Source organism: Acipenser ruthenus, chromosome 5 (genome assembly GCF_902713425.1).
Source record: "Acipenser ruthenus chromosome 5, fAciRut3.2 maternal haplotype, whole genome shotgun sequence".
Lineage (NCBI taxonomy): Eukaryota > Metazoa > Chordata > Actinopteri > Acipenseriformes > Acipenseridae > Acipenser > Acipenser ruthenus.
Genome location: NC_081193.1, coordinates 33,189,336 through 33,208,208, shown reverse-complemented (window position 1 = coordinate 33,208,208; position 18,873 = coordinate 33,189,336). Strand labels below are relative to the sequence as shown.

At 36.8% G+C, this 18,873-nt stretch overlaps 1 protein-coding gene across 2 annotated transcripts; it reads right to left on the bottom strand.

Annotated features, from left to right (window-relative positions):
- Positions 1-1,146: 1,146 nt before the first annotated feature.
- LOC117402699 (transmembrane protein 200A-like) lies at positions 1,147-12,942 on the bottom strand. Of its 2 annotated transcripts, XM_059024032.1 has the most exons (3): positions 12,740-12,942; positions 12,240-12,501; positions 1,147-5,974 (listed from the first exon to the last, which is right to left on the bottom strand). In XM_059024032.1, the coding sequence occupies exon 3, from the start codon at positions 5,956-5,958 to the stop codon at positions 4,477-4,479; it is 1,482 nt and encodes a 493-aa protein (XP_058880015.1). In that variant the 5' UTR covers positions 5,959-5,974; positions 12,240-12,501; positions 12,740-12,942; the 3' UTR covers positions 1,147-4,476. The 2 variants fall into 2 exon arrangements, with proteins under 2 accessions (XP_058880015.1, XP_058880017.1); XM_059024034.1 differs by lacking the exon at positions 12,240-12,501.
- Positions 12,943-18,873: the final 5,931 nt, after the last annotated feature.

Below are 18,873 nucleotides of genomic sequence, written 5' to 3'. Positions count from 1 at the left end.
TATGCAATATTGCCCTTACAATGGCTTTGGTACACTCACCCATATGGTAATGGTTACATTTCGTACTTTCGATAGGGAGCGTTAGGTTATTATCATAACCGTGGTTCCCCGAAATAGAAATGTAACCATTAACCTTCAAGGTCGCTGCTTGAAGGAAAAATGACAGTGGCATCTATGCGTGCAGTCTTCTTATGTCCTCGGGGGGCGAGCATGTGTGGGATATGTAGAAAATACCTACCCCCCCCCCCCCCCCTAAAAATACTTCATTATTTTGGTTGAACTATTTTGTTTGTTGCTCAGCACAGTCATGACTGCAGATGGCGCTACACCGGCAGTGTGCCAGTCAACGAGCTAATGTACTGTACTGAGAAGTGTTTTCTTTTAATTATTTTCAGGTAAGAGAAAGTATTATTTTATACTGTTGTAGCGAGAATAATACCTGGAATATTAAGGTTAAAAAAAAAAACGTTTTGTTACATATATAAAATATGTTATTAAGAAGTTTAATTTTAATAAGAGAGATCCACATGGTCATTTTAGTTCATTATATTTTGATTAAGCGTATTACAGCAGGTGTATAATTAATCAGCCTTAGTTAGTATTGTGTCTTGCTATAAAACTATATGTTTTGGTAACTTGTTAGCTTGTAAATATGTAGTACTGTATTACGGTAAATACACCGGCAGTGTGCCAGTCAACGAGCTGAATGAAAGCAATGCAGAAAGTTTACGAATGTACTGTACTGAGAAGTGTTTTCTTTTAATTATTTTCAGACTAAATAAACAAATACGTTTGCTTCCATCTTGAGAGTTTAATTATTTCCGAGTGTGCAACACATGCATCACAGGTGCTGGCACACAGCTTTGGTATGCTTTATTCAGGTTCAGGGTCTTCACGAGGTAAACACACATACGGTACTGATTACATTTCTATTTTAGGGAACCAGGGTTATGATAATAACATTCTCTCCCATGGAGTCTGTGAATGTGTGCGGGGGTGGGGGTGGGGGCGGGGCTGGGGGACAACGACAACGACACATCAGCTGCTTATCATGGAAACTAAAGGAGAAAAATGTGCTTGGTAAACAATGACAGGTTATGCTTGGAGTTTATTGCACTCTTATAAAAACCCTTGAAAGTTGCTTTTCACAATATTTAGACCAACATGCAATGCTGCCTCCTGCTATTAGTCTTCTTTGTTATATTAGCCATTCAGCCACAAGGTAAAGTGTTAGTACACTATATTATATATTGTGATGTATGTATACTTATGCTTAAGGTTACATTTGATATTTCGGTGCACAAATACATCTATGGCCAAAAGCTTTGCATCACCTAGAATTTAAGGATTGAGAAATAATAAAAATAAATAAATAAATAAATAAAACCATTAACATAATTTAGATATTTTATTTAACATCATGTAATTAAAGAAACTACAAAATAATATCGCATAATAGTAGTGCAATATTTCATGTTAGATTTCAACATGTGAAATGTTTTAATTCTTGTCAGTTTTTCCTTAAGTATATGGAAAACTACAAATTATTAAAAGCTCCATTACACAATATCTAGCCAACTGTGGTACAGTAAACAGACTCAAAGTTTAAACAAATACGTATACATCCCAGTAATACTGCTTGACACATAAAACATGGGCAACGTTCAATTCTTTGTTATTAGCGTGTTAACATTTACTGCTATATGTAAAAGTACAATTTTTGTTTTTCAATATTTTCACCAACGTGAAGTAAACGTCAAAGGTTTTAATCACAGCTTACTATATGGGTCAAACAAAAAAAAAAATTCAATACCTGAGCACTGATCTCACACAGGACTGCTAGAAAGCCCATAAAAGATGACAGAAGAAAAGAAGATACCAGAACATATGAAAACTCTTACAATTAAAGAGTTCACTTGAATGACTTCCTGAAGACTAACCTTTGTTTAAAGATTCAGGCCAAAGATTTACCAGTTCGTTGAAGGTACGTTAGTCAGTATTTTGTTTACCTTGCTTTACGCATCCACCCTACTGCACTGGATAATTGATATTTTTTACAAACATGTCTCATAGGGCCGGACCAAATCAAACCCCATCGCTCTTGCGAAAGAGTGTTTATGTGATTATTATTATTATTATTATTATTGTTTATTTCTTAGCAGACGTCCTTATCCAGGGCGACTTACAGTCGTAACCAAAAATACATTTCAAGAATCACAGTACAAGTAATAATACAATTAAGAGCAAGATAAATACAATGTCTTTGGTCAATATCGCTACTTTCCATATCACATTTTCTTTCTCCCGAAACCAAAACTAGCCATTTCCAATCCGCGAAAGGGGCGGAGAGAAGCTTCGCAGGAGTAGGAGGGACCGCCGAAAGCAACATGAAAACAGCTGTTGACCAATCACCAGCCGGTATTTGTGACCTTTTGAAGGGGCGGAAACAAGGCAGTAACACGCGAAAAGGCAGGTGAAGACAGCCAGGGCAGAAAAAAATAAAATAAAAATGTGTTGTACTACTGTTTCGTTTGAATATCAGTGAATGCTATTACATAAAACTACTACTAGTAGAAATAATAATAAAAATATGTTTAATAAGAAGAAGAAAAATTATCTGCTTTTATTTTTATTGTGTAAAATATTGAATACGGACCTCGTTTCCACAACGTCAGAATCATGCTGCATTGTTCTGTCTCTCTTTTGAAAGCGTGCCACATTGTTTTCATGATTTTTGTAAAAATCCATACTGTGCCCAGTTTGTGTCAGCACCCTGCAATGCCAGCATCCTCATACCCGACTGGCACGGTGCTGCCCAGAGGCCTGTTGTGCACAAGGCTGTATAGTAGGCTATAACTGCACAAGAACGAAGACTACCAAAAAAAAAAAAAAAATGTCAACAAAGTTAACAAAGAAAAACTGTGTGAGTATTATAAAATTAAAATGCTGATAAAAACAAAACCAAAAAAAACTTGGGGTGAACAGAACATCCAAAAACCAACGTAACACTGTCGCCAGGATCAGTACCGGTACATATTATACAATAAGAAGTCGAATGAAATGCTATCCAGTGCCGTGAGAAAAAAAAAGGTGATTGCAGATTTTTTTGGGTAGTTGTATTTTATTATTATTATTATTTCTTCCATAGTCGTAGCTTACTACAAAGATAAGAAATAAAAGAAAATATATCTAAAAAGCTTTACCATCACTGAAAGAGACACTGTGCCACGCAAAGCTCTCCGTGAGCAGAAAAGAGTTTATTGTTTGTACGTATTGGTTTATTAAACATTTAACTCGAACTGTGGAAAAAAAAAATAGTAGGCTAAAGAAAACGGTCTTGTGCGTGTTTTGTTTAAGGGTGCAACAAACACAACATATATTATGACAATAACAGGAATAATACATATAATAAGATTTTATACTGCATATTATTCAGTGTTGTGTGCAAGTGTTTGATATATGAGGTCAGTGGAGCATCTTGAGGCATTTACTGTTTTTTGCATCAGGATGTTTAATGTTATTTTTTTTTTACTATTTGCTTAATACGCAATAGCTTTCAACAAGTTCGAAGTTGACTATAAAACCCGGTCCTGCGAAAGTCTTGCGATGTGATTTATAGCTGGAATTGAGTAGATTTGGTTGGGTGATAGCAAACCACTCCCCTTCTCAACCCACTAGTTAACAAGCGATAGCTGCTTTTTGAAGGGCGAAAAGGGCTTGTTTTGGTTCTGCGAGATTTCACTTGGAATTTTTCTTGTGTTTTATTACCGCAAATTCTTTCGCGTCCTTGTTCGCCAAGTGCTAACTTTGATTTGGTCCGGCCCATAATGTAAATAACCTACATTTTAGCTTGAAGTGCACAGTGAAATATAAATCATTCATGTAAGGATTGCAGGGGTATATTCTTTGGATATACTGCATACATATCTATTTACAACCCAGTACATCTCTGACATGAGGATAACAAACATCTCCTTATCTACAAACAGTTCTGTCAATATCAAGTCGATCATAGCAAACCATCTTACACTTTGGCCTTCCAGTAAAAAGACCAAGTACATTTTATATTAAAAAAGCAAGGGCCCATCTTGGATAAAAATAACACTTTATATAGGTCACTGTACAAACTTTATCAGATGCAATTTCATAAAATATACCTTCCTAAAGAATGTCCATTCCAAGTTTCAGCATTTAAAAAAAAAAAATGTAGCTATACTTTACACATTAGTGTAATGTATTCGCTGCTGTTAAGATTTCTTTCAAACCATGATTGGTTGTGTTTTCTCTTGCAATAGCTGATTATGGTCAAGTTACAGAGATATGTCTTAAGTTTCCCAGTTTTTATGCAAATAGCTTCCACCACCTAGGCCACAAACTAGTAAAGTTTACCATTCAGGACATCCAGTTTATTGCAAACAGTAGTTTTCCATAAACTTTGATCATGACGGACATTTATATTTAAAAAAAAAAATGCATTTAGAATCTTGTTTCTGATGTTCCTCGCTTTAAGGTGTTGCTCATAAATTGATCATGTTCAAAGCTCAGGTTATTGTGAGACCTTGAGATCATAAGCAGTTTTTCCTTTTTAGTATAATCCCTTTTGTTAGACATCTGTGGGACCAGCAATCTGTCCATTGGATCCTCATTATCCTCAAGTTTTTTGTAGCCTTTGCTGTTGCTGCGGTCCAGCCTTGGCCAGCTAGGATGTTTCCTTTGTTCAGGCTGAACAGTTAACGTGGAAGGTCCTCTATCTAAATCTAAGGATTTGGAATGGGCAGACAGTATGTGGAGAGAAGTTTTGGACCCAAAATCTTTCCGGGCAACTCCAGGAGATAAGTATCTCCCACTTGCTGATCCTGTAGAGAGGGAGGATTGGGATGAGAAGGTTGGGGACTCTGCAGCTGAGTTGCTCCTTAGAAGCAGAGGGTTGGGAGGTTTGTACGTTTCACTGATATCCATTGAAGGAACTGCTAAGGAATCCATGGAAGGCTGTCGAGATTTACCTCTGCTGAACTCAGAGTCCTCTGTTATGTTATCTATATCAGGCTCATCAATCACACAGTTATTCAGTTTAATTACAGGAAGCGTGAAAGCGCTAATTGAAGATGAGACAATAGACTTGGTTTCACATTTTTTAGAGCTAATATTTTTGTCATCTTTTAACCTGCTGCTTTCTGTCTGGAGGTGAAAGACAGAACCAGATCCTTCTTTGCGTATTGGAAGTAGGAGGCATGAGTGCCCCTTGGCTTCATTAGCTAAACCATAATCCTCAATAGATCTCTCTTGCCGTGTTACCCTGGCATCATTACCAAGGCCAGAGAAAGTCAACAGAGTATTAGCAGCTAACTTTGAAGCACATTGGTTCTCATACATTTTCACCTCAGATTCCCCGATTGGACCAGTGTAGGCCCCATTCATGCACTTCTGTTCTTTGATCCTCAGGCTGTGTATGTCAATAACAGTGGAGTAGATATCTCTCATGTGTATCACTTTGGTCTCTTTGTCTCTGTTCTCGTGTAGTATGGCATTAGCACAAATAAAAATAAAGATGCCAATGCCCATGGTGAAAGGTCCCAGCATTTTCATTTTTTCAGAATGCAAGTGCTGCTCAAAAAACTGAGCTACCATCCCACCATGGTCCCGTGTAACATGTGTGTCGTTAGTTGATAGTTTTGATTCTGTTGTTAAGACATGCTCCTTTTGAGGCCAGTAACCAAGCACCGCCATTGCAATCCCGATCATTGAGATCAATATCCCAAGAATAAGAAAAAACCCAGAAGGGGAGTTTAATCTGATCTTGCCCCTAACAACCACCACGTCTGCCCGGGGCTTCCGCTTTGCTCTCTTTTTCTCCTGCGGAGAGGGTGGTGTAGGCACAGGCAGATGGTGCTGGGATCTGGCCGAGTCCTGCCTCTTTAAGGCTGCCAGCCCTGTTATTACACCCCCAGTTGCTATCATGCTGCTGTCCTCTGCCCTGCAATAAAACACAACGGACAAACACAATTACAGAAAAATAGCTGGCATGACCCTCTTGTTAATCAAGCCAAACGGGTGATAAAAAAAGTATTTTGTTACAGCTCTGATAAAACTATTCTACTGTAGCTAAAAACAAACTTTTGTATGCATGATGTTTTTTATGTTGTATATTTAAATTGCAACACCTACACCATTGTTAAAATGACTTAAAAACAACAAGAAATCAAATTTGATCTGGAAACTAAATTATTTTCTTTTTTTACATAATTAGATATAAATGAAAATTGACCACTCTGTAGTTAGTGTAAAGTTATCTTAGCTGAGCTATTGCGTCATCACAACCTGGATGAATTAACATTTGACTTTTCAGTCAGGCCTCAGGGAGGCCAGAACGCAAATTAGAGAGTGGAGCATGAGAATAGAAAGCAGATGATGCAGGCCCACTGGGGAATATACGACAGAGGTACACTTCAGGGCAGGAAAGGAGTTTTACATTATCACTGCCTGCATACCACACGACCATGAGAAAACCCAATACTCGGCTCTCCAGCACTGTCATTCTGCATTTCAACAAACTCTAAACCACAGTTTATAGACAGGAATGAAAAAGGAAAGAGTCACTCAAAAAGGGCATGAAAAGCTGAAATCCGCTAGGGTTTGTTATTTTAAATGCAAAATTGCTTTTATAAAATAGTATGTATTTTTCTCATAGTATGTTTTTTTTTTTTTTTTTAATTTACTTTTCCCCCCAAAATCATTTAATAAAAACAATGAATGTTTCATAAATACCATTCTAATGGTGGTTTTCCTTTGTGAGTAAACATACAATTCTACTGCTTTCCAGTCCATTCATGAGCTACTTGAAATTGTTGAGCGGTCATAGGATGCTGCATTCCACAAATGAAGACGGCCAAATAACTAGCAGACTCCCATAGGCATGCTTATAGGGCACTGTTTATTCAGCACCTGCTCACTACATAAACAGAACAGAACTTTAGACTACAGTGCTGCCAATCCTGAAAATTCCAGGAGTTCTACAATCCTTCCCCAAAACAATAAATAAAACCTAAATAAAAGTACCCAAAATATAGAAATAGGTAACTGAAGTATGGGTATATACCGTATTCCTTCGAATTTAAAACACACTTTAAACAATTTTTGTATTTTAAAAAAATGGCCTGCATCTTACATTCGAATATAGTGATGCATGTATTAAAAATCGGAAACAAAAGATGCGACTTCCTGAGTAAATAAACAGCAACGTGACTGACTGCTGATTAAAGATGAACAAAAACGTCACTGACCGATCCTGAGTCATCCGTGACATACAGGCATCAGTTTTCAAAGAAGTGTCATTAGCTTCCTAAGGAATTGGAAGTGAAGCTTTTACAATTTCAGCGTTTCGTTATTAGGTTTAGTTCTAACAAACAGGTGCGAGTAATCACGACTGGAAATGAGAAGCAGCACATAACTGTAATGCTCTGTGCGAGAGCAGATAGACGCAAACTGCTTCCATACGCTGTTTTCTTACAGGCGTAATTGAGGCTATATCTTTATAAATTCATCTTTATTTTATGTTTTATTTTTTCATCAAATTGAGGGTGGGAAATTTGGGCTGCGTCTTAAATTCGAGGGCGACTTAAATTCAAAGGAATATGTGTATGTTGTACATTCCGCATAAATCTAAAACCATCAACAAAGCCTCTTACTAGAAGTCTGTCAACTTGTTGCAACATACACGTTTGTGGTTGGGTTACCGATACGTATATTTAATGTATACCGTAGGTACCCCAACCACACACATTACGGTGGAATCCTAGTCAGTCGTACTGTATCCTAAAAGATATTGTCCTATTTCTAGATTTTAAATAATATAAGAATGAACAGGATCCCATAGAAAGCAGTTGTGTGATGTGCTGGTGCAGATTTGCTGCATGTTCTCAAGAGGTGGCTACATTCCAGTTGGCAGTTATTATTCAGCTGAATATGGCCGTTTTTAAGTGTTTTGTCTTTTTTTTTATTATCATTGGGTCCATCAAATGCTAGGCAGATTCAATTGTTCAGATGGCTGTGATGATCAACATTAAGATTTAATCATGAGCTATTCAGTACTACTAAAAAGTTTTAAATTAGGTGCTCATATATTTCACGTTATAATGAAACATGCTCTTGTAAATCTGACCTGTAATACACATTAAACCAACACTCCCACAATGTCCAAGCAACGGTTTTTTTTTTTGGCATGCAGCAGTCACAGCTTGTGGAATCTGTTCAACAGGTTGTATGATGGATCATCTGGCTCTCAATCTGGCCCTTCAAGCTGCTAACTGACTGTCTGTGTGAACACATGGGACACCCAAAGCCTCCAGCAACTGTTGCCGGAACTGTCAGTATCAGCTGGTTGAAAGTCATCACGTTTCTTTGACGGAGTTCTTCGTTGTTTGGTAATGCTTTCAAGGTGTATCTCTGTTTGGAATTAGAGGATACGTGATGGTTCTTAGCAGGTAAAGCAAAATGAATTAATGAGTGATAATAGAATCATAAGAATCTGAGGTATAACATTTTATTTGTGATGTGTTTTTCTTCTCAGGAGCTTTTTCATTGTAACACCCACACAATTAGGATAATGTGCCATTAACCTGCTGTTTTGATAACCCAGTCTGCAGCTAACAGAACAATAACAATAATTTGGCAACTCTTGCAACTCTTGGTGGGCGTACACCTTTTGGGATAAATGTGCCAATTGTATTGTAGTCACTGATTTGTATCAGCTGAACAAGTCTGCATAACTCTTAATTAAACAGGTCTTGTTTTTATTCAGTGTGTCTAAAATGTGTTCTTTATGTGGTGTAGATAAAAAAACAGATAAAATACACACTTTAAATACAGTTATTAAATGCTTCAAAAGCATTTAGTTAAAACATGTATGTGTATTTAATTAAAAATGGTAACTTGAGGTGCTTTATGGAAAGATTTTCAATTATTTTGCAGCTCTCCTGTTGTTCTTTAGTCACCAGGTTTAATACATTCAGTCTACTACATACACTGAATAAGGTTGTATACTTTAAAAAATATATATTATTTTTAATTTTGCATTCAGTCCCCCCTCCCCCCTCCCCCCTCCCCTCTTCCTAGGACATATAATGGGGACAGGATTGCTAAGAATCGTAACAACATTAACCTGTTTAACTTTCAGAATGACACATTGCTAGTTTATATGTTTGCTCTCTTTTAATATTTTTTCTGTCAGCTTATTTACTGATCTAATTCTTTACTATCAAGGCTTTAAAGGCTCTCAGCTGCTTCCTGTTCGACATTACTCTAACTTCAAACATTTTTTTTTTCTGTGGAAGACAAATCCCTGGCAATTGGGACTTGAGTAATTATCTTGGTGATTTTAAAATAGCTTTTTCCAGATCCACCTCCAATTGCATGTGACAGAAAGTTATAAGCCTGTAAAAATATTCAAAGTGAGGATTTGAATAGCTCAATGTTACAGAAGAAAGCCTTGCGCGAGTCAATCTGAAATATACATCTGAACACACTAACTGAGCCAGTCTCAGTTTAAAGACCACATTTCAGTAATGTGTTATCCTTACCCTATGAATATACGATTTTAATCCTACCTGGCATGCCATAACCAAAACAGCAGATCTGATTAAAATCAGACAAAAATCTGATTCGAAGATCATGCAAACATACGTGTAAGGTAATACAAATTAGTCTAAGAACATCTTACTTGTTCTGACCAAAAGCACTATTTTGACCACCTAATTCAATGTCCAGGAAACAAGGGAAGGCTATTTCCAGATAAGAAAATCCCATCAAAATTAGAGTAAGTGAAGGTAAGGGAGGGTTAAAAAATATAAAACAGCATTTGTAGCTACATGTCGTTTAAAACATTATATTTACCTATCCCATCAGCGGTATTACTAAGTCCATCTAATGTTTGTTACTTAAGGTTTTGTCTTTTCTGGTCTTTTTCTTACACTTCTTTAAACATTTAAATAGCCCTGTAGTGTCACCTTATTTCCTGTATTACACCCCTTTTTCACCTTTAATGCCTTACTGTAAGCTCAGATTCATCTTTTTAACCTGTACCGGTACTTTTTAATGTGTTTTAATTTTATTTATATACTTGCAATATTACTTTTGAAACTGTGGGTTTTTTTTTTTTTTTTTGCTTTCTTCCTTGGCTTGTAATCATGTTGCGGTCATTATTTGACCCCAGTGGTTCAACTACTAATTTACATACCATGCATGGCTCTTTGTAAATACTAGGTCTTGACCTGTATTTTTCCTGGTTGGATTTCTGACTGTGTCAGGAAGCAGTCATTAACTGCATCCACCATTTCATTTTCCACTGCGCCAGATCCCTCAGGATTTGTCTCATTTATATCAAGGAAGTTGAAATCCCCCATGATTACAACACTCATGTTTTTGCATGTCTTTAAAATTTCTCCACGTGGTAGTTAATTTGTTGTTGTTTCTATAGTCTTGTGGGACATACACCCTACTGACAGCCTTTTCCTTTCTACCAACCAACCAACCAACCAACTCAGCCCAAACTGTCTCACTTTAATTTATTAGAGATTGAGTTATTTTGCATCTCATTTTACCTTAAGCAGTAGAGCAACCCGCCCTTCTTTCAGTCCTTTAGGAACAACCCATATTATCCACATTACATAGAAAGAGTTCAGGTTTAAATACACTGAGCATTTGTTATCTCAGAATATACATACAAAGCATCCCTGAAATTATTTATCAATTTATGTATTTATTTTTTAAAAAGAGCCCAACAGTCTGGAGCCAGTGCATATGCGCAGGGCAGAATTAAATTCTACAGCAGTCAAACAGTTTAGAGTATATGTTAAAATTAGTGGACATCTAGATTTTGCATTTGAAAATGCCTGCCATTGCCCACCTAGCGTAAAAGTACTAGCCCCCTTTATTATTGTTTCATCAAAAAAAAAAAAAAAGTTGTATCCATATGCAGGCTAAAGCCAGCGTCACTAGTCTGCACATGAAAATACCACTCATTATTGAAAATGTCAGATGTGTGCGGAGGTGTTGGTGTGTGGGAGGGTGTAGTGGGATAAGGCTCCAGAAAACTAGATCACTGTCGCTGTCAAGCAACACCAGTATATCATTACTGAGACGGTTATACAAATCCATAGTCCTAATTACAGTTAATACAAACTGTCATCTTTCATGGTTAAGAGGGTCAAATTATTTGTTTTTTTTTTTTTTTTCACAAAGGTGTGTTTTTCCAAAAACGAGGACTAATAATAATAGGGGAAATGTACTGTCTTAAATAATTTTCACAGTTACACTTACTGTAAGTATATATAATCTAATTAAAAGGTTCAGAATGTCCTCACTACTGTGTGTTTGAACTTTATACTCTTTTTTTTCATAAAGCTAAATGCTAAATATAAAACAACGTTATGTATTTTGCTGTTACAGTTATAATGATGTGTCTATATGCCCTGTTTGTATCCCAATCATTAGCTTAATGTGAGAAGTCATTTTTATTAAGAAATGTGTTATCAGCAATATGCAATACTCTACTGTAGGCTACTCCTATGCTATAAATCAAAATATTAATGAACTTTGGTTTTAAACAGTCAACAACAAATGTGTAAAAAATCAACACAATCTTTGCATTGTTGCAAAACAACATAAAGGTTATCATAACGTTGCTCACATACAATGTTAAATAGTTTTTGTTGTGTGTAAATGAACGTACGTGTGCTTTATATGTTATCCCACAGTAACTTCTTGTTCCTTTCAGACACATGATTTATGTTGGAATGAGGTCGTTTAAAACATTTATTGTATTTATTGATGTATTTTTACATATATGGACATCTATTTCATTCAATGTACATGCATTTCCCCTTTGTGGAGATCCTACCAACTGTTTAAGCATATAATATTGCCAATTTTGCGGTTCTGATATCTTTTACGTTCCTGTATGTGTAACTATACTGTCAATGTGGCGTGATACACAACACACCAGTGGGTGCTAGGATAGGATTACTAGTTTAAAAAGACAGGCAGTGGCAAAACATGCGAAGTTTAATGTGGTCGTCAGATTCTATAGGACTTTTAAAATGTTTTGTTTTTTGTTTTTAACAGATTTAATGGATATATATTTTTTAACATCAATGTACATCAGTAACACAACATTATTCACGTATACATTTATACATCTCATTTGTTGTTCTTTTATTACTATTAATGTGGGGGGGAATTCTCACCTGTAAGAAGAAACAGCTGCTCAATGTACCATGTTCTTGCGGTGAAGATTGCGCTGAAAAGTGTAGTCTGCCAGGTTTTTAACTCTCCAGATTCCTAAAACATGACCATGTGTACTCTCCACGTGCATTCTTTGTGAAGCTGTTTATTTTCAGGGCTGAGACAGGATACCAATGCGAATAAACTTGGACTTCCATTATTGTGCGGGCTCCTCATTTTTCTCCCTTTCAGATGTTTAACTCATAACTCCAAACGCCCGCTGGACTTGGAAAAATAAATTGCCAGCCGTCAACTTACTGGAAACATTCCTGGTGTAATGCTACAGATGTATCCATTTAAATCGCGCTGGTCAATATAAATTTAGATGAGCCCTAAGCAAATACTGTTGTTTGAACTAAACTGTAAATCGTAAAACGTAGTTACAAAGAAAGGCATTGGTAACAATGTTACGCTGGAACAAAACAATGACAAAAATGAAGCAATTTTGAAGTGTGAGACTTACCTGAGATAATATTTCAGATTTTTTTGTTTCAGGTTCTTACTTTTGAAAAAGAAAAAAAAGAGGGGAAGGGGGCAGGGTGGGCGTTACCCTCTGTACGAAACAAAGCTGATTTTTTCAGTTCAGCACTACAGTTTCTGAGCTGCGACTCCCAGTACAGCTCTGTGCGAATTGGCAAAGAAAAAGGCTGAAGCGAGCTTTGTGTCCCACGTGATGTTTCTCAGTCAGTGATAGTGACGTAAAATGTAGTAGGGCAAAAATATAAGAAAATCAATTGATCCAAAGATCAAATGTTTTAATGTTGGCAACGATTGTTTATATTTCTTTATATATTTCAGATTGGGATATTATATTATTTAACTAACTAGTCTAAAGTAATTGTGTTTGCTAACTCTAAAATACTTTGCAGTACGCGAGATAAGCATTAGTAGAACAGTGCGCAGTTAAACCATGTAAGATTGCCTTTGTTTCTTTCAGTGGACAGTCCACAAAAACGCTTATTATGGAATTACTGCATCACCGATTTCCACTATCCATGGCAGTAGTGGTTAGTGTAAGGCAAAGAGTTTTCCAGAATTGCTTTCTTCTCTGTTTATGATCTGTAATCTATTGGAACCGTATCCAAATAGAAAGTTACGTCACAAAGGCCATTGTGTATAAATGTGGCGTTCCATGGACATACTGCATTTTTTATCTGTATTGCTGATATTCATGCATTGGGATTGTATTGGGTCTTCTGCAAAAGTTGGTCCTCCCCTTCATAAGTGTGCCCTAATTTAAATCACGCTGTATAAAACATGGAGGAAGAACCTCAAATCAAATACCATACTGGGGCACCCAAAGCTGCAGTGCACTTCCTCTAGTACATTTTAGAAAACTGACACAATACTGACAAGGAACTGCTGCTCCAGGGAAGTTCTAAGTACAGAATGTGCCAAAGGTGATTCAAGAGCTGTCATATGTGAAGTGTGTCACAACCTGTTAGTGTAATGTCTTGTGAGCAGCATGTGACAGGTAGGCGCTGAATATATGTAGTGGTTTTTCTGAGATTGCTAAAAAAAAAAAAAAAAAAAAAAGAAAAGTAAAACAATAAATAAAAAAAAAACAAAAATTGCATTATGTTTAAAATCTATACAGTAGATAGCTTTTGCATTCATGGTGCAGCTTTGTGGTGTAACATTACTAGCACAGGAAATAATAGTCTACATTTGGAGCACCTGACTGCAAAGGTTCTTCAAGAAAAGTTCCTTCCTTCTAAGTCTTTCCACGGAAAATATATGCAGTGAAAGCACTTGGTGGTATATTTTCTAGGAGAGCCTTCAAATACACAATAGGTAACAGTAGAGTAATTGTTCTTTAACCTGTGGCTTGATGGAAGATTGTCTTCAAATGAATCCCTGCTTTGACATCTCTATTTATAAAGTTCCCTGCCAGCTACAGTAGCAGTAATTGTATTGTTAATACACTAAAGACAAGAAGTAACAGATGCATAACCCTTACAAAAACAGTGCAGTGTTCCCAACACAACTTACAGTAGTTTACTGGGTGGACCCAAAAGTTACAAACTAACCCCTGCTTAATGCAATAAATTGTTAAGTTTAGAATACATAAATATTTAATTATTATGGTTAGTTCATTGCAGAGGTAACTTCCATAACATATGACCAATTGAAATATAATATATCTGTATTTTTACATTACTGCACTCTATACAATTTAATAATGGTATCATCTATCCATTTTCATCTACTGAACAAAAAAAAAAGACAAAAAAAATCATCGGTCCTTATAGTCCTGACTTACTAGATCATACCGTACAATGTAAATAAAAGATGGGCATTTCAGATATAGATTTAGTACAAAAGGGTTACAATGACATACCTTATAATGATAATGAAAAACACTAATTGCAGACGGAAAAGTGTGAATCACAGGATAATTCTCTAAATGAAATCTTAATCTTAACACCAGTTCATTATCTTATTAAGTTGTGAGAGCTCAATTAAAAGTGGTTCATTAAGTGCAATAAAGATCACTGTGCAGTAAAAAAAGGTGGTATATTACACTTTCACCATAACAAAAAGAATGATCAGATGTTGACACTTACCATTGTGAAACATGCATGGCTAAGTCCATTGCAACATGAACATGCCTTACCTGTTATCACACACATTGGAAAAGACATGTAACTTGTCTCATCATGAAGCACATAACTGGATTTGGGTGTGAAATGCTGGCAGGCAATGTTCCTGAGTGGGACTGTTACATCTCAAGACACTGTGGAACAAATTGAACAGCTTGTAAAAGTGTTACTGGACTGCAGGGAACCAAATCCATAGAAAGAATGACCTTCAGTTAACTTGATTGGCTTAAATGTTCAGTCGATCCTGGCATTATACGTTGTACCTGTGCTCTGTTATCTGCATTTTAGACAAGGGTCAAGGGTGCACCTGGTTCACAAAAGCTAGATGGTGAGATGCACAGCAGAATTCAGAATGTGATTTTTTTATTATTTATTTATTTATTTATTTATTTATTTATTTATTTATTGTTACTAGAAGGAAAAACAAAACAAATAAAAAAAAAACACAATCCCAAAAACAAATTGGACTAAGGTCTTGGTTGTTTATTTCATGGTTTGCAATCTTTATTGGGTAGCTTTACAGACCAAAAACAAATAACAATAAATAGCCCATTGTTGAAATGAAAATCCCAAATCTTAGAATACTAGCTCAATGTCTAATACATTATTTTATCATCGACAGTCACGAGTCCTCAATCTATGAGAATTTGGGTCACAGCACTCATAAACAGGCTGGGCTTGAACCATGCACTGCCCAAGTAAGCACCTTAACCACTGCACAAAACAGCACTGTAGTTATTACAAATAGGTCTTGCTAAGTTAATGAGCCAAACCATGCTATTACCTCCTTTAACATCCTTTATGATATCAAATGAGTGCTTTATTCAGGGAATGGAACACATAGGTGTGGTCCAGTGGTGTAGTTCATGGTATACACAGGTAAACGGCGTGTACCCACTTTTAATTTTGGCAATATAGCATTTACCCATTTCTCACGTAAGGTATACAAAGTTTACTCATTTCTACTCTCCTGTGATAAGCAAACCCTGGGTAAAGACAAGGTATTTTAACGGTGAGCGGCTGTGATGTGTTGCTGCGTGGGAAACTGACAGCTGAGAGCTTTCAGTCATAACCAGTGCTGCCAGATTTTTTTTACAACACCCCACCAAATTTCAGATGTAACCAGCCAAAAAATAGCCAAATGTCAGTACACACAGTAAAGGCTTAAATACTATATGATATCCTGTATTTATTTATTTATTTTAAATATGCTACATGTCCTGCTAATAATTGTTACTAACATTAGTTTATATTATTTCAAAACAATAGTTGAAACACTGTAAATGTCTTACCTGCTGCAACTGCAAGAAAGCAGCAACAAGGAACCAATCTGAAGAAAAAGGAAAGTGGTACACAGGAAAACCAGTGAAACAAACTGTCCAGAACTTATATACAGTAACACTGACTGAGCCGTTTAAAAAAAAAAATGAAAGAAAAATCCCAGCAGGCATTTTTTTATAGCTCAAAAATAAACTTCAGTGACTGACATGCCCTGTAACTTTATACAGTAGGTCAGTAATACTCAGTTGTTAAAATAATAATAATAATACAAAAAAGTTTTTCATTCTGTTGTTGCAGACATTCAGTTCCTTTTCAGTACATATTAGCTGCGTGGAACATTCTTAAAAAAGTCTTCCCCAAATGTAACCGAATCACAGCATTTTCCTTTGGCCTGTAGGGCAAACTGGACCCCCAACAAATTCTCCAAAGTTGCAGGCTGACAGCATTTCGTGAATCTGATTTCAGAAAACCAACAGCACTGAACATCCTTTCTGTTTCAGCATTGGCAACAGGTAGAATCAGAAGTTTCAAAGCCAGATTCGCAAGTTTGCGCACTGTGTAGTTCCCGCATTGTCCCTGTAGTTGTAGAGGTAACACCAGTACTTTGTGACATTATCCTTTTCATTTTCTGGAATGGAAAGCTGTGACATTTGGCTGTATTCATTTTTAAGTTTCCCAATCATTGGATGATGAAGTCTGAGAACGCAGCACACATGTCATTGAATGTGTATTTTGCCATAGACATAGGCGAAAACAAGCACAGGTGTCATAGCTGCTGTATATTACCGGGCAAACGCTGTAGGACTTGTTTGACAGCAGTAACAATGAATGACTCGCAACTTTCCTTTATTTCTGCCAACACATCATGAGGCACAGGGTTTTCTGTCAGAGCTAAGGCAAAAGAGGCCCCAAGCTGGCAAGCTGCAGTATGCATGATATGCGATTTCTAGTCGCTGTCCAGTAAGTCCATGAAATAAAACTGGGGTTCACGATTTTCTGCATCAAGTGTTTCACAAACATTTCTAGCTCCTGAAAGATCTTGGTTTGGTCAACATCTTTGGCTTAGAATTTCAGATTCATAGTGTTGAAAAACTCCAGTACTGGGTGTAGGAATGTGAAGTACAGTTTATTTACGTTATCATTGTACATCTTATAAAGTAAACTGGCTGTGTAGCAATGCTCTTTGTCTTGGGAAATCATGAAGTGGAGCTTTAGCTCATTCCACTGATCTAACACATGATCCACAACTTTATAGTGTCTCAAACAGTGTGTGTTGCAAACAGCTGGGATCTTTTTGGGGGTTTCTTCTACATTGACGGTCTGGTAAACATCCTTTTACGCTTGCTGACGTTTGATGGAATGGGAAAATCATTTGTAGGTTTCACGGACTTGGAAATCAATGTTTCGGGGAGCCATCAAAATGGCCGCTGGTGCTGCCTGCTGAGTGCAACAAATCGTAGAATTTGAAAAAAAAAATTACACACTTCATTGGATGTTGTGTGATTGTGGGTGGGACAGGCTAAGAGGGTGGGTGGGACAGACTGAGGGTGGGTGGGACAGACTGAGGGTGGGTGGGACCAATAGTTGTACAAAGCATTATGGTAAATTAAGTCTAATTAAGATGTCCAGTGTAATATATTACAGAAAACAATCATAAGAACATAAGAACAAAAGAAAGTTTACAAACGAGAGGCGGCCATTCAGCCCATCTTACTCGTTTGGTTGTTAGTAGCTTATTGACCCCAGAATCTCATCAAGCAGGGTGTCAGCTTCAACAACATTACCGGGGAGTTGGTTCCTCACAATTCTCTGTGTTTTCTGTTCTGAATGCCCCTTTATATAATCTCCATTTGTGAACCCTTGTTTCTTTTTTCAGGTCGAAAAAGTCCAGTGGGTCGACATTGTCTATACCTTTTAGGATTTTGAATGCTTGAATCAGATCACTGCGTAGTCTTCTTTGTTCAAGGCTGAATAGATTCAATTCTTTTAGCCTGTCTGCATACGACATGCCTTTTAAACCAGGAATAATTCTGGTTGCTATTCTTTGCACTCTTTGTAGAGCAGCAATATCCTTTTTGTAACAAGGTGACCAGAACTGAACACAATATTCTAGGTGAGGTCTTACTAATGCATTGTAAAGTTTTAACATTACTAACCTTGATTTAAATTCAACACTTCTCACAATATATCCGAGCATCTTGTTGGCCTTTTTTTTATAGCTTCCCCACATTGTCTAGATGAAGACATTTCTGAGTCAACATAAACTCCTAGGTCTTTTTCAAAGATTCCTTCTTTAATTTCAGTATCTCCCATATGATATTTATAATGCACATTATTATTGCCTGCGTGCAGTACTTTACACTTTTCTCTATTAAATGTCATTTGCCATGTGTTTGCCGTGAATGCTTATAGCCAAAAAAATTGCCAAACAGCCAAATAATTCTTCTCCCCGCTAGATGCTTAAAGAACAAGCCAAATTTGGTTGGAAAACTGACAGTATGGCAGCACTGGTCACAACTGTGGCACGAGCAGTGGGCGTGGCCACTGGACTGCGTGTTTCCTGTGAGTGTGTATGCGTTCTGTGATTGGTTGTTTATGTTCCGTTAGGCACACCTAGCCAGCGAAAGAACGCTCACAGAACTGTTCACGGGAAGCACATTGTAGGGTCTGTGACAGAGGGGAAATAACTGTATGTGGGGGTTCTAGTTGGCTG

Excerpts from the sequence above, each read along its gene's own strand:
- LOC117402699 (XM_059024032.1), bottom strand. The coding sequence starts at position 5,958 with ATGATAGCAACTGGGGGTGTAATAACAGGGCTGGCAGCCTTAAAGAGG.